At 39.9% G+C, this 17,040-nt stretch overlaps 1 protein-coding gene across 13 annotated transcripts in view; it reads left to right on the top strand.

Annotated features, from left to right (window-relative positions):
- PHACTR3 (phosphatase and actin regulator 3) overlaps positions 1-17,040 on the top strand; it is a 298,887-nt gene that overhangs the window by 178,643 nt on the left and 103,204 nt on the right. For 11 of the 13 annotated variants that reach the window (XM_043984948.1, XM_043984951.1, XM_043984947.1 and 8 more), the window contains exon 4: positions 3,668-3,859. The exons of the other annotated variants lie outside the window; for them this stretch is intronic. In XM_043984948.1, coding sequence (XP_043840883.1) covers positions 3,668-3,859 — 192 coding nt within the window. The remainder of the gene's footprint in view (positions 1-3,667; positions 3,860-17,040) is intronic. 13 annotated transcript variants of the gene reach the window in all.

Here is a 17,040-nt window from a genome sequence, read left to right as displayed (position 1 = left end):
AATTGTGTGTATTTCTGCTTTAGTACTGACCTAGGAGAAAAGCAAATTGTGAATGTTTTTACCTTGTAGGACTTTTTGAATGCACTTTGTTTCTCTTACCTCCACACCACACTCCAGAGAGCAAGCTTATCATTAGTTTTAGTTCCTTAATATATATTTAAGACATTAGATGAAAGGCTCTCAACCTGGGTTAGAATACCTCAGAAAGGTATAAGAAACTTGTGAAGGGACAATTGTGAATATTTGGTAATTAACTCTGTTATCCATTCCTAAAGTGTTAGTGAACAAATTTGTGGAATGGAGAAAGAACAATCTTAGAGAATTTAAAAAATGTTATGTATCAAATCAATTTTTCTTTATGAAAAGTCAATCCCTTCATCTGATCTCATTTATCATGTGCATATGCATGATAAACTATAGAATTCATCTCACTAAACAAGTAGTATGGGATAATTTTCTGAAAGCCAAAATGTATTAGGGACTGAAAAAGGATCTTATTACGGCTGGATTATATGATTTTTACCTAGATTTAGACTGAGGGAAAAAAAAAGAATTGTCTTCCTTTCCCATCTCCCTCTCCTTATTGCCCTCTCCTTCCTTGAACCATTGTTTTCTGCTTGTAAAGCTATTTGCAGACATAAAGGGTTGTCTTGCTATAGTCATAAAAATTAGCTTATGAATTTCTCAGTGTCATGGGCTGCTCAGAGAATCATAGAGGTGACTTTTCTCCATCTTCTAATAGAAATGGGCTTAAAATTTTCCTAAATGATTTAAGTAATTTAACATTTTGTAATTAGATTCTTAAAATTTATTATCATGATACTGTGTCTAGTGTTCTCCAATGACGTGCATGATCTCCCCCCTGAGAATTAGGCCCTGACAGATCAAATATCCTGTTTCTGCTTCATGGAAATGATGGCCTGGGTGGGTTCCCACCCACCCCCTTGCAGTGTAAAATATAGGCTTCCTCCAATCTATTCCATTCTGTAGCACCAGGGAGGGAAAAGGCATCAGATAAACAATGGGAACAGCTGCTCGTGTGCCCCTGATCATGAGCAGCCCAACTGTACAATGAGATGGAGCTGGGAAAAAGAGCTCCACCCCCGGGCTGTATCTTAGCAACTGTGTTTCTTTGGGGTCTATTGTAAGAATGGTAACTTTTCTCTGAACGAGATTCCAGGCCAGAATAGTGGGCTCGAACTATTAAGGGGGGAAGAAAAGCCTGCATGTTCTTCAAGAGAGCCAAAGTGTGTGCATGTGTCTGTGATTAATCTGACATCATGAGCGTGCTGGCGCCTTGATCAATGCTGAACATCCAGGATGCTGAGCACATGTGCTATGTAATCTAATGTTGCCTCTGAGCCTCCCAGGAACCCTGAGCACCCACAAGGGGAGAAGAGGCCTCAATCTTGGACTCTTTGGACCCAATGAGCCTCCTGCAGGGGAGTCAGGTACAATCTGTCTCTTAAAGCAGGAGCTGATCTGTTTTAGAAGGCCTGTCTGAGAAAATGGAAGGAAGGACAGCATTTCTAGGCCTCTGAGTCCCCTAGAGCAGTCATTAACCCAAGACGACTCACTGATGACTAGAAATGGAGAGAGAAAAGGAACACCAATGGTGAGAATCCCTTTAGCATCAGGAATGATAGTAAAACAGGGTTAGAAGGGAGACGCTTGAGCAGGGGGCCTTAACCGTTTTTGTGTCACAGAACCTTGTGACAGTCTAGTGAACCCAATGGACCCCTTCTCAGACTCATGTTTCTAAATGTAGAAAATAAAATAAATAAGACTGCAAAATTCAACTATATTGAAATATAGTTATCAAAATATGTATAAATATATAATAACAAGTGAAGATGATGATAGCTAACATTTATAGAGAACTTACTGTGTGACAGGCACTATGCTAAACTTTTGAAAAGTAACATCTCCTTTGATCTTCTCAATAACCCTGGGAGGTAGGTGTTATTATTATCCCCATTTTATATGAGGAAATTGAGGCAGACAGGGGTTAAATGACTTGCCCAGGGTCACAAGTTGGTAAATGTCTGTTGCTGGATTTGAACTCAGGTCTTCCTAACTCCAATATTTATACCTATATCTATCTAGAGATAGGTTTATATATTCATGCTATATATTTATGTTAGTATATACATATACACAACATATATGTGCACAAACACACGTACACGTGTACACGAATGTGTGTGCGGTGTGTATATAACATATACATGTGTGTATACATATGCATGAATGTGCATGTGCATTGGGCAGCTAGGTAGCCCACTTGGAGTCCATAAGTCCTGAGTTCAAACACATACATACATATGTGTGTATTTGATTATATGTATGTATATCTATATATGTGTAGCTAGATCAATTGTTTCTCATTTGTGTCCGACTAGTTGTTACCCATTTGGAGTTTTCTTGGATATTGGATACTGGATGTGGTTTGCCATTCCCTTCTCCAGATCATTTGACATATAAGGAAACTGAGGCAGATAGGGTTAAGTGACCTGCCCAGGGTCACACAGCTCTTGAAGCCAGGTTGGAACTCAAGAAGATAAGTCTTTCTGACACCAGGCCCAGCACTGTATCCAATGTGCCACCTAGCTGCCTCATTATGTATGCGTATGTGTATGTATAGATATATGTGTATATGTCTATGTCTATTATGCAAATTATAGATACATATATACATAGGTATCTATACAATACATATAGATAGAAACATGTATATATGTGTGTGTGTGTGTGTGTGTGTGTGTGTGTGTATAAACAGCTTCATAGAGAGGTTAAGAATCTTTATACTAGAGAAAAAACCTAGGTGGGGAGATGAAGGGTCATAATAGGACTAGAGATTAGAAAGCATATATGACTAATTCAACATTTAACATACTTAGTAAAGAGGCAGGGTTGTTGGCCTTAGAGCTCTTGGAGTGAGGAAGACCTGGATTCTATGACACATCCTTAACCATTAAGGGTCCTAGGCATCTCTAATACTATCAAGTCACAGAACATTGGCTGATTTGCACAGGTAGAGAAAGCTTCCTCACTGAAAATTTCCTACATTGATATATCACAAGTCCAAACCCCCTTCCACCACCAAAAACAAATGTCAGGACATGAGACTTATCACTAAAATTTTAGTCCTGGAGGCAGCTAAGTGGCACAGTGGATAAAGCACCGGCCCTGGATTCAGGAGAACCTGAGTTCAAATCCAGCCTCAGACACTTGACACTTGCTAGCTGTGTGACCCTGGGCAAGTCACTTAACCTCCATTGCCCTGCAAAAAAAGTATTGGGGGGAGGCAGGGCAATGGAGGTTAAGTGACTTGCCCAGGGTCACACAGCTAGCAAGTGTCAAGTGTCTGAGGCTGGATTTGAACTCAGGTTCTCCTGAATCCAGGGCCGGTGCTTTATCCACTGCGCCACCTAGCCGCCCCCCAATTTTTTTTTAAATCAGTCCTTGTGTAGCAGGTGCTCAGTGATGCCTGAGGTAAGTAAGGTGAATTGCTGATTACTAAGAAAGGGCAGGAGAACTCTTGAGCCAGGAGTGGCCAAGCTGATTATCAGGTTCCTGGTATAGAAATGAGCTGATGTTGTAGAACTGGAAGGCCAAGTGTGTACTTCTGATCATTTAATTCAGATTAAATGGCATGATGTTTTAGATGCTGAAGCCAAAGCATGCAGTGCTGATGGTGGCACTAGAGCAACGCAGAGTGATCCTTCAACCCCCAAATGCCAGGCCTTTACCTCAGAAGAGATGCAGCAAGAAAGTTCCATAGCAGAAGCAGCGGCAGCCACAGATCAGACCTCACTTGACGAGGAGCTGCACTCAGAGGAGCAAAAAGAAGATGCAGGTATTTGGATGGACATCCTTACGGGGTCATCTCCTAAGGCTGCCAGGGGGTTGGACCCCAGCCCTCCAGGCCCCGAGGCTAGTATTTACTACCAAGACTGTAAGGACCTCTTACTAACCTCTAGGGAAGAAGGGGGAAGGGTGGTGGGATGGTCTAGGTGCCCTTAGAGAGACCATTGTATCATGTACTCCAGCACAGTGAGTGTAGGACTAGCCCTCAGCAAAAGTTTCTTTGGTTGGTCTATTATAGTAATCCTCTCTTCTCTCTTCATCTATTCTATGTCTCATTACCACAGGAACTTTAAAAGATTAACTGGTGACAACTTACAAGGTTACTATCTATACCAGGGGTATTTACATTCTCATAGAGAATTCTTGAAGACCCAAAGGAATTAATTGGTAATTGAAGACATTGCCTTGTGAGGATAAGGGAACTATTTTAGGAGTATGGGTGAATTCTTGGTGGCCCCTTAATCACTTAGCTGTTTCCCTGTTTTACTTCCTTTTGAAACCAACTTCAAGAAGACCATTTTTTTGCTTAAGGAGAAAAATTAACTATTGTCACCCCATATAACAGTGACTGCTTCTACTGGTACTACTACTAACTACTCCTACTCCTACTCCTACTGCTACTCCTATTGCTACTGCTGCTGCTACTACTACTACTGGAAATTTACAAAGTTCTTTAACGTTGGGAATACACTTTTTATCTATTATCTCATTTGAGTTTCACAACGATTCCGGGGAATAGGTACTACTGGTATTATTATGCCCATTTAAGGCAGCTAGGTGGTTCAGTAGGTAAGAGTGGTGGTCTTGAATTCAGGAAGACCTGAGTTCAGTCTCACCTCATATACTTCCTACCTAACTTCTCTCAGCTGCACTTTCCTTACTTGTAAAATGAGGGTAATAATAGAAACTGCAGTATTTTTCAAACCCTAAAGTGCTATATAAATGGTAGCGATTATTATTACTTTACTTGTGAGGAAACTGTTATTCAGATTAGTGGATCTACTTGCTCATCATTACACATTTAGTAAGTGTCAGAGGCTTAACATATTTGTAAGTCTTCCTGACTCCAAGCCTATCTACTACCCTATCATCTGGGATACCCAGTAGTATTAGACAGGACAAATAATGCGCCAGTAGTATGTGATCAAATCCTCTGAACAAGTGTTTTATGTAGGCTGTTGGGAAGCCCGAACATAGGTATATATTGAAGTGTATGGGCATTTATTCCCATAAAATAGGTAGGTAGACAGACAGACAGACAGACAGACAGACAGACAGACAGGTAGATAGATAAAGGTCTTTGTAGCTACTTCTTGCTAATCTTTGTAAGATCAAATAAGCATTCAATAGAATTGGGCCCAAACATGTATAGGAAGGGCTAGAAAAACAAATTGGACAGAACAGCCTAAGTTGCAAGGTGCAAATGAGAAGGAAAAAACAACCATCTACCTAGACAGCTACAGTTCCCATTTCTCTAGCATTTAATGGATGACAAAGTATTTTTCTCATAATAACCTCATAAGGTAAGTAGAGGGAGTATTATTCAAATTTTACAGTTAAGACCACTGAGGCTCAGCAAGGTGAGGGGAGGTGAGGCTCATAGTCACATAGCTAGTAAATGCCTGAGGCAGTATTTGTCTGTTAACAGCAAGAAGAAAGGGACTTTTATGAGCCACATCTCTACAAAATCCCACCTACAATCTTGATATTATCAACCAAATCCTACTGTTTCCCCCCCTCCCACTTTTAGTCTAATTATACTTAGGGCTCTTTCTCCTACATCATGTCTGTCATCTTCCTGAGGACCGTTACTAGTCCAGATTTCCATAGACAGCATTTAAACACCTACCACCTCTTTTAAAAACACAATTATTTATACAATTTTACATGAGTACTATGGGAAGCCCACTGTTGAATTTCTGACTTTTTTTTAACTATCAAACCCCGGTTAAAGTTCTATATTTCCACATTTGTAAGGGACTGCCAAGACTGTTCTAGTTAAACCCTTACTCAAAGCAGGATTTCTATATGTAATATTTCTAACAAATAGGCATCTAATTTTTAAAAGCTTTCAAGGCAAAGAAATCACTTCCTCCTGGGACAGCTCCTCAAGGGGAAGGGACCGTGTTTTTTGCCTTTCTTTCTTTATCCAAAGCTAAGCACAGTGCTTGGCACATAGTAAACACTTTACAAAGGCTTGATAATGACTGATGGTCCTAATTATTAAGAAGTTTTTCATTACAGTTAAGATAGTCTGCTAATTTGATGGCTGAACCTTGAAATCCTATCAACCTTATAAAATAGGCTGGCTGAAAATAGTGGTTATGGATGAAGTTCTAGTAGAGATTTGGCTCATAAAAGTCTTTCTCCATGATGTTAGCAGGTACATACTGGGTTGTTTTCTTTAACCACAGATTATTTTACACTTCCATTTTACAAAAGTTTTACATTCATCATTCATTTGATAAATCCTTTCTTGAGTAATGAAGCCTTCCTACTTTTCTTTGATCAAATATTTGTTTGAGTTTCTTAATTTTTTAAGGGATTTATATCAGTTTATGACATTTTCTTCCCCTTCTTGGAATTATTCCCTTCTCTAGTGACATTTTGGTCAGTTTCTAGTGATATTTCAGGATGATTACAGGATGTGTGCCCTGCCATTCCCACATCCAACAATAATATCTGATGTCCCACCCATTTGTAATATGCATGTTTCTGATTGCAATGCCAAAGGTTTTACATTCCATCTTTTATGATGTCACTTGTGCTTCTTATCATTGTCACATTCTACAGGACCATTTTAAGCATTTTCATTTTTATGTGTTTTCAGATGCCAGCCTGTTCCAACAGCTGAGCCTCTTTGATGAACTTTCTTTTTTGTTTTGTTTTGTTTTGTTTTTGTGTGGGGCAATGAGGGTTAAGTGACTTGCCCAGGGTCACACAGCTAGCAAGTGTCAAGTGTCTGAGGCTAGATTTGAACTCAGGTCCTCCTGAATCCAGGGCCGGTGCTTTATCCACTGCGCCACCTAGCTGCCCCCATCTTTGATGAACTTTCAAGATTAATAGTCTTCTTTCTGCTTATTTGATTTTGAGGATTGTTCTTCTGCCCTTCAGCACCTTAGCCTACTCTCAAGCATTTTACAATTAATTATCCAGAAGACTGAATGTGGAGTCAGAGAACCTGGGTTTGAATCCTCTTCTTTTCACCACCAGTGCGACTTTGGACAGTAACTTAACTTTTGTGGGCATTAGTTTCCTAATCAGCAAAATGTGGGGTTTAAACTTTTAAGGTCCTTTCCAGCTCTGAATCTATGATTCCAAGTGAAGTAACTTGACTATGGTCACACAACCCATAACTGGCAGAATGAGGATTGGAACTCAGGTTTCTCATTCCTACTACATTAATCTATGAAACCTAGATTATGAACCTAAGGAATTAGGAAAATGGTATTGCCCTCTACAATAAAAGGGAAGGAAGAAGGTGGGGAGAAAGATAATGAGTTCAATGTTGGATATATTAAATTTAAGTTGTCTACAGGACATCCGGTATGAGATGTCTGAAAGGTATTTGGAGATGCAAGATTAGAAATCAGGAGAGAGGTTAAAATACAATAGGTAGATTTGAGGATCCCAAACATAGATGTGGTAATTAAATCCCTAGGAATGGGTGAGCTTACCAAGTGAAGTAGTATAGAAAGAGAAGAAAAGAAAGACCCATAACAGAACTCTCTTGGACACCTATGGTAAGAGGGTGTGATCTGTATGATCCAGCAAAGGAGACTGAGAGGGGTCAGTCAGGTAGGAGTAGAACCACTAGAGAGTGGTGTTTCCAAAATCTAGAGAGAAGAAGAGGAGAGGGTGATCAACAGTGTCAAAGTCTGCAGAGAGGTCAAGGACCATGAGGACTGAGAAAAAATGATTGGATTTGGCCATTAAGAGATCATTAATAATTTTAGAGAGAGCAATTTTGGTGGGATGATAAGGTTGGAAGTTAGATTTTACGGGGTTAAAAAGATAGTGAGAGGAGAGAAATTGGAGTCATCTCTTGTCAAAGGCCTTTTCAAGGAGGTTAACTACAAGAGGGCAGATGAAATATAAGAATAGTAGAGATGGAAGGATTGAATGAAGGCTATTTGAGGATAGGGGAAATATGTTGGTAGGTAGCAAGAAAGGAGCCAGTAGACAAGGAGAAATTGAAAATAAATAAGGATGGGACAGTTAGGTGGCAGTGGATAGAACACCAACCCTGGAATCTGGAGTCATGAGGACCTGAGTTCCAAACACTTGCCAAAGAAGTTCCAGACACTTATGAGCTATGTGACCCTGGGCAAGTCACTTAGTCCTGATTGCCTTCAAGGAGAGAGACAGACAGACAGACAGACAGAGAGAAAGAAATGAGGATGAAAAGGGGACAATATGTTGGAGAAGATATTATGGAATGGGAACACTTGAGCAGGTAGAGAGATTAGCCTTGGTAAGCAGTAAGACTACCTTAGGGCAGCTAGATGGTGCAGTGGATAAAGCACCAGCCCTGGATTCAGGAGTACCTGAATTCAAATCCAGCCTCTGACATCTGATACTTACTAGCTGTGTGAACTTGGGCAAGTCATTTAACCCTCACTGCCCCGCAAAAAAAAAAGAAGAAGAAGAAGAAGAAGACTTCATCATGTGAGACAGTGGTAAATGAAAAAATAGTGGCAAGGGTCATGTAAGTGATATGACATGAGGAAAAGGGGAGAAGAGGGAGGTCATGGCCTCAATTTTTCTCTAAAATGTGAGGCAGAGTGCTTAGCTAAGAGGGTGGGCAAAGGGAGACCCACGTAAGGTTTGAGGAGGAAAGAAAAGGTTTAGAATAACCCATGTGATGAGTAGCATCATGAGTTGATAGGGCATGCCTATAAAGAATTGCCTAGGAGCAGGGAGGGTCTGGCTGAGGTTGTATAACATAAATTCTTAGCGGACCCAGTTAGAACATTTGTATGATTTTCTCCACTCTCATTCACCAGATACAAGTATAGGCACAAAGGCAATGGTGGGAGTGATACAAGGCTGAGGGTTGGTAGGGAGCAATCAACAGAAATGGTGATGAGAAAAATTGTGAGCCATGCACCAACCCCATCAAAGGGGAGTGCCCTACAGGTCTGTAGACTACAGCTTGCCAGGATTTTGATTGGAAGGCAGAGACAAATAGCATAAACCTCAAAGTAGGAAAGATTACTTAGTGATGGAGGGAGGGAGAGACTCTAGAGAACTCCTAGAGTTGGCAGTGGGGAGCAAGGTGTATTTCTATTCCCCAACCTTGACAAGTGAGTCAACTGAAGGTGCAACCAAGTACTAGAAAGGGTGGCTAGCAAGCCTGCATCATCAGAGGGGAGTCAAGTTCCAGTACTAGCTAGAAGCCAAAAGGAGGGGGAGAGGAAAAGATTAAGAATGAAGGGAAGTTCATTTCCTAAGGAACAGGCATTTCAAAGGTCACAGTAGAAGGGAAGGGTGGTGTTGGGTTGGAACTTTGGGGTGGGAGGGTTGAAAAGGAAGGGAAGGAAGAATTGGATGGTAGGAGATGGGGAATGGGCTTGAATGATGATGTACAAGGGTTCAGAATCACTGGGAAATATTTTTTTGGTTTTTATTTTTCCAAGGAGGGTCAGAAAGGGGTTGACATTTCCCTTTCCCTAAAATCTATATGATGTAATTAAGCACTGTTGACCTTTTCTTTCTTAGATTCATTTTATCTGCATGTAAAAGTAATCCTAGGGAATAATTTGTACTTTTTGCCTTGGTTTTTGAGCAATTTAACCATGAGTCTTATAAGAGTGAAGATCGATAAGATGACTAAGATATTGTCACTGAGAACTCCTTAGATGAAAGAAAGGCACTGTAGCGTAGTACAAAGAATGCCTAAGTTGGAGACAGAGGACCTGGGTTCAAATTCTGACTCACTCACTTATTATCAGTGTCTATGGAAATCATTTCTCTGAGCCTCAGTTTCCCTAGCCATAAAATGAGAGGGGAGAGGTGAACCTTTACAATCCCTTCCAACTCTAAATCTATGATTGTATTGTAAAAACTCGAGGCACTAATCTACATCCAGTAAAAGAATTGATAAATAGAAGTATGTACAGATTTATTTTACATACACACATGTATGTATGTGCATATATACATATATGTGTATACATACACACATACACATACACATACACATACACATATACATACATACATACATACATACATACATACATACATACATACATACATACATACATACATACATATATATTTGTGTCTAGTGGTAGCCATCCCTGGGGAGGGGGGAGAGAAGAAAAAAAAGAGAAATTTACCTGATAAATTTATTATATATTTTAAAGAACTAGCAAGTTGTACGTATTAGATTTGCAGTTTCATGTGTAAACATCTTTATTATACTATTATGGAAATGCTTGTTTTATTCCATAAAATAAAAATAAAACAAATAAAACTATTATAAAAGTATTTATAGTCTAACTCTTGGAGTTAAGGGGATTTTTCTTCCTTGTACTGATGAACATGGTAGTAATGTTGCTGTTGAAGATAATGTTCCAAGCCTCCTGATTCATCAGATTAATCTTTCTAATTTGAAAATATCAATAATTTCTTTCCAGATTATTTTATTATTTTAATCCCAAACACTTCTGTGATCTTCATCTCCCTCTAGGTTGTTGGTCTTCTCTCCTTTATTAAATTTTCATAAAGCAATTTCTTTCTAATGTATCTTTGTTATTTTCACTCAATACCTTGTATTATGTTTATCTGTATGTGCCCTCATCAATAGATTGTACACTCCTTGAGAACAGAAGCTGTTTCTCTTTTAAAACTTTGTGTCTACCAAGTCTAGCATAGTGTTTTGCCCAAAATAGCATAGAGAGGCAGCTAGGGGGTGCAATGGATAGAGCTGGGCCTGGAATCTGGAGGACCTGTGTTCAAATCCAGCTTCAAGCACTTACTAGCTGTGTCATCCCGTGTTATCACTTAACCTCTGTTTGCCTCAGTTTCCTTATCTGTAAAATGGGGATAATAATAGTACCTACTTCCTAAGGTTGTGAGGATCAAATGATATAATTATTATAAAGCACTTAGCAAAATGCCTGGCATATAGTAGTAGGTGATTAATTTTTTTCCCTTTTTCCCATTAATACATACTGTTGTATTGAGTTGAATTAAATATTTAAGTAATATGTGATCCTATAATCAGTGAACTTATTATTATGGAGTATACCACACCCTCCACCCCTTGTGATCACAATATCCCACTTCTCATTCAGAGTGATTCTTCTCATTTTTCTCTACATCCTCAGGAGGTAATTTGTCCAAGAGGCCCAGAGGTCTCCCTCCCTCTGGCTCTTTTAATAGGTCTAGAACGTCAGTACATCACTCATATTCAGTATGTTGGTGTCCATCTGTTCTTGACTTCACCAGTATACTTCCTTGTTTGGCTTTACACAAATTTGATATCTTTTAACTACTTTCAGGTTATCCCCTTTTTGTCATGATAAATAAAAGACAGAAGATATTAATTACTTCATGATTGGCTCCCATTAAATAAACACTGACATGTTTCTCACATATGAAAATACCATGTCAAAGGATAGCATTTCCCTCTGTAAGAGCTTTTCTGCCTTGGAGGAAGTTTCTTTGTTTGCCAAACATGACAAACAAAATATATGCTTGAGAACTGGGGTCAACAAATTATAACCCTTGGGCCAAATCTAGTCCATTGCATGTTTTTGGTATGGTCTGTTAGCTAAGAATGGGTTTTACATTTTCCAGGCTATACACAAACAGGCAGTGGCTTGTATGTGGCACATAGACCACAGTTTACTGACCCCTGCTCTAGAATATTCACTGAGCAGCACAGAAATGAGTGACTTCTGTTCTGTTTTTAACCAGTCACTATTATAAAAATGGTGCTGACTCTGTGGGTCAAATTATAAATGTACAGTTCAAAGAAGTACTGAGATTTGACTTACCCCCCGCCCACGCACACAAAACTATATTCATGCTGCTCCTTCACACTGCAATAAGTATAACAGTAACAGAAATAAAGATGTTTCCATTCTTACCTTGCTGCATAATCTAATCAATATTACTATTCAATCCACTGGAGATTAAAACCCCTTTATGCCTTCTTATCTGTACCATCATCATCCATGTTTTCCCATAGATCATCCCCAATGTGTTAGAGGCCTTCCTGTAGGACTTTTCATATTTCATGGATACCATAGCAGCACTGAGACTTCCTATTATCTTATCCTCTTGCTAAATGACAGCCTACCTCTTTCCTGGCCATACATAAACCACTCATAAACCACTTAGAAATATGCTGTAGCCTCCATATACCCACCATGGGTTTCTTCATTCCCCTTTAGGCCACCTGAAATTTTGATTCAGCAAAATGTGTAGCATTCAAGAGTCACAACTACTCCACCATTACCAAGAGAGCACATGCATTACAAAGATGAGAGTTTGTGTCGGGGAGCAGCTGAGGATGATTAGAAGTACAATGCAGTCTCCCAAATACAATTCTCCTCTTTAATTTTGGGTGTAGTTCATTTTATAACTATAGTTATATGCACTGATGACATACTTTGACTCCAGGCGACTTTTGCAGCCTCATGATACATTATTCTGTGGTCCATTCTCTGTGGTTTACTCCATGTGCCTTTGTGCAGAGTGTCCTTCATGACTGCAATATACCCTTCCTTCATCTCTACCGCTACCCCCCCCTCTCCCCTTCCCTCTCTCCCTCCCTCCCCCCTCTCAAGCATCTGTTCTCTACTTGCTATTAGGATGTCATGGAGAGCTCCTAGTATCATAGAATGTTAGAGATAGAAGAGAGGAAGGAGGATGGGATATTGGAAAGAACACTGCATTTGGAATCAAGAGACCTGGTTCTGCCTCTTTCCACCTGTGTGACTCTGGTTAAATCAATATCTCCCTCATCCTCCATTTTATTAACAGCAAAATGATAGAGTTAGAAATTGTAATTTCTAAGATCCCTTCAGTTCACATTTTTCAGATGAAGATATTGAGGTTCAGAAAATTTATAATTTTAGCTTGTACCTCTGGGAAAAAGCTTCTCATGGACAATCAGGAATTTTAACTCAGAAAAAAAAAGGCCTTGAGGTAAAGAAAGCCACACCTTCAACTATAAGAGAGCACATTTAACTTAGGAATAAATATGTCATTGCCTTTAAGAAAACCAAACTTGTGAAGGCAGCTATTTGGCGCAGTGGATAAAGCACCAGCCTTGGATTCAGGAGGACCTGAGTTCAAATCTAACCTGAGACACTTGACACTTTTTATCTGTGTCACCCTGTGCAAGTCACTTAACCCTCATTGCCCCGCAAAATAAAAACAAAAACAAACAAAAAGAAAACCAAACTTGTTATATAATATCTCATTTATTAGGTATCTCAGAAAAGTAGTGTCATTTCATCCTTTCTTTCATCCAGCCATTTATTCATTTAACAAACATTTATTGAGTGCCTGCTTTGTACAAAATAGGACTCTGCTGGGTAGTATGGAGGAAAGATAAAAAAGATATAGAACATTAAGAAACTTATTATGGAGTAAGAAGGTAAGATATATGCAGAAATAATTCTTATCCAATAGCAGGACATAACCAATGTCAGAAGATATAAAGTCAGTCAGACACTTAACAGTCATTTATTAAGTGCCAACTATTTGCCAGACACCAAGCTAAGTGCTGGGAATACAAAGAGGGCAAAGGCAAAAACAGTCCTTGCCCTCAAGTATCTCTCATTAGCATTAAGGAGGATGGGGAGAGGTTCCTTGCAAAATGTAGGATCTTAGTCGGGAAGCAAGGAAGCCAGGAGGCAGAAATGAGAAGGAAGAGCATTCGAGGTGTAGGGGACAGCCAGTGAAAAGATGGGTGATGGAACATCTTAGGCAAGGGGGCCAGTGTCACTGGAACATATAGAGGGAAGTAAAGTATGAGAGGATTGAAACAACATGTTGCAGAAGTTCAGAGAAAGGGAAGGAGAGATCATCTTTGACTGGCAGGGACCAAAGAAAGCTTTATGGAAAGGACAGCATGTCAACTGCCTTGAAGTTTGGATAAGATTTTGAGAATAGGAATGAGGGAATTGAACATTCCAGGTGGAGGGATGAAAGGCCCTTCATTAGCTTTTGTTTTTGTTTTTTGGGGTTTTTTGGGGGGGTTTTGTGGGGCAATGGGGGTTAAGTGACTTGCCAAGGGTCACACAGCTAGTTAGTGTCAAGTGTCTGAGGCTGGATTTGAACTCAGGTCCTCCTGAATCCAGGGCCAGTGCTTTATCCACTGCGCCACCTAGCTGCCCCTTCATTAGCTTTTATAGAAGCTTAATTGGAAGTTCCCTAAAGAGTAGATTTGTTTGTGATTAATAAAAGAGGAATAAAATGGGTTTTATGACAATTATGTTACAATTGTTTTCTTCTTTACCACCATTTTTGTTTGTTTTTCTTTTAAATCCTAGGTGACTCTGCTTTGTACTTTAAATGCCTCTGGTAAATCGGGTTGACCTACTCAAAAACAAACAAACAACAAAAAAAAACCTAAGAAATTATGTTACTAAAATAGTTGCACCAGAATCCAGAGCTCCCAAACACTGGGGTATTTCATTACTGGAGTGAGGTGAGGTAGGAATGGACTAGGAAGGGAAGGAGAGAGAGGAGGGGGGAGAGGAAAGGCAGCATTTCCATGGCCAAGGTATTCCTTAGTTGAAAAAAAGGGGGTGCCTTGTCCTAGCTGCATGGCTTTGGGCAAGTCAGTCACTGTTTCTTAATCTGCAAGGTAATTGTACCTACCTCACAAAGGTATGGGGAGGATCTAATGAAATGAAATTTATAAAGTGCTTTGTGAACCTAAAAGTACTATACAGATGCTTGGTATTATTTAAATTTATATGTTTAAATTTACACTCAGAACTCAAGATAAAGCAAAGTGTTCTCCAGATGCCTGGATAGAAGGGAAACTAAACAGAAATAGAAAAAATTAAATTCAATAAACATTTATTGAGCACCTGGTATGTTCATGGCATTGTGCTGAGTATAAGTACAGGCTAACATCAAGTTACTGCAGCAAGTTAGGACAGTTTGGCTGCACTGTAGAGTAATGTATAATAAGGCTGAAAAATCAGCCTGGAGCTAGAATATGTCCTCAGTTCATATTTTTATAGCTATATAATTAAGCTCAAAACTAATAGGCCTAAGCTCAATGAGTTTATATTCTGAGGGGCAGAGGGTATAGAAAATGTTGATAGGGGGCAGCTAGGTGGTGCAGTGGATAGAGCACCGGCCCTGGATTCAGGAGGACCTGAGTTCAAATCTGACCTCAGACGCTTAACACTTACTAGCTGTGTGACCCTGGGCAAGTCACTTAACCCCAATTGCCTCAGAAAAAAAAAAGAAAAGAAAAAGAAAGAAAGAAAGAAAATGTCGATGAATACAACACAAAGTAATTTGGGAAGATGGAGAGTATCAAGAATGGGAGATATGGGAAGGTTAATGGAGGATGTGGCACTTGAGCTAAGCCTTTCAGGAAGATAAGAATTTTGAGAGGCATAAATAATGAGGAAGGGCAAGGATGCATACCTCTTCTGAAGCAAGAAATGAAATGAGTGTCATGTTCAGGGAATAAACTGGTAAACCTGTTTGACTGGTACCCAGAGTGCATAAAAGAGAGTCGTATTGCATTAATTAAGGCTGGAAATGTCATTTGGAGCCATAATGTTAAGTCCCAGCCCAAAAAGAGTCGACACTTTATCATGGAGGCAGTATGGAGACACTGAACATTTTTGAGCAGGGAAGTGATGCAGTTAGACCTGTCCATATGATTTTGGCAGGGGTAGGGGGTGGCTATAATGGAGCAGGGATTGGAGAATGAGAGACTAGAAATAGAGGAGACAAATTAGAAGGGCATTATAGTCATCTACATGAGACGTAATGAAAACCTGTACCAGGATGGTGGCCAAAGGAATGAAAAGAAGAGAATAATGCAAAAGAGGTGGTGAGGGTAAAAGTGACTGATCAGACCTAGGGAGCAGGATGGGGGAAGTTGAAAAATGAGCATGTGAACTGACCTGGGTGACTGAGTGTGAGGTGGTGATGGAGTGGGTACCCTCACAGAAATAGGGAAGTTTGGAGGAAGGTCAGGTTTAATGGATGGGGGAAGATAATCAGATCCCTTCTGATCCCTGTCAATAACTGTCTCCCAACCCGGTAGTCACTGTTAGTGACCCAGGTTCCCTGAACATCTGGATGTCTCTACAACTTACAACCATGTCTAAGGTCACATAAATTGTTGTTTAGTCATTTTTCAATTGTGTCTGACTCTTTGTGACCATATTTGGGATTTTATTGGCAAAGATACTGGAGTGGTTTGCCATTTTCTCCTCCAGCTCATTTCACAGATGAGGAAACTGAGGCAAACAGGGTTAAGTGACTTGCCCATGGTCACACAACTAATAAGTGTCTGAGGCCAGATTTTGAACTCAGGGAGAGGAGTCTTCCTGACTCCATACCTGGCACTGCATCCAATTTGCCACCTAGTTGCCTTAAGGTCATATAAATACTTAGTGGCAAAGTTTGGGCCCAACCCCCACTTTCCCTATTTCCTATCCAGTTTAAGAAAGGCAAGAATCTTCCTGTAAATTCCACGTTTTTCCTTTTTGTCTAGATAGCCACATTGTGGAACCTTCTTATGAAAGTAAAAGTGCAACCACACAGACTGAGTCAAGAAACAAGAGCTTTAATCCTGGCTCTGCCACTAACTCACTGTGTGACCTCAGGCCAGTACAGCACTTATTGGAATCACAGAACCTCAGAATGGACAAGGAAATGGGACATCGTGTGGTCCAGTGAGAATCCTTACTACAAATGCCTGACAAATGGCCAATCCAATTTTTGCTTGATAAGGGGGAAATCTCCTACATTCACTAGTAGTCCACTGCACTTTTGGGTAATGATTACAAAACTTTTCCTTACATCTTCTCTGTAACTTCCATCCATTGCTCTGAGTTCTACTCTCTAGGGCCATGCAAATGGGTCTAATTCTTTTTCCACATGTTAATTTCAAGTTAAGCATCCACAGCCCATTCAATTAATCCTCTTGTGCTGTGCTGTCCTAGG

Source organism: Dromiciops gliroides, chromosome 2 (assembly GCF_019393635.1).
Source record: "Dromiciops gliroides isolate mDroGli1 chromosome 2, mDroGli1.pri, whole genome shotgun sequence".
Lineage (NCBI taxonomy): Eukaryota > Metazoa > Chordata > Mammalia > Microbiotheria > Microbiotheriidae > Dromiciops > Dromiciops gliroides.
Note: the sequence above shows the minus strand (reverse complement) of the source record. Positions and strands in the feature narration are given on the sequence as shown.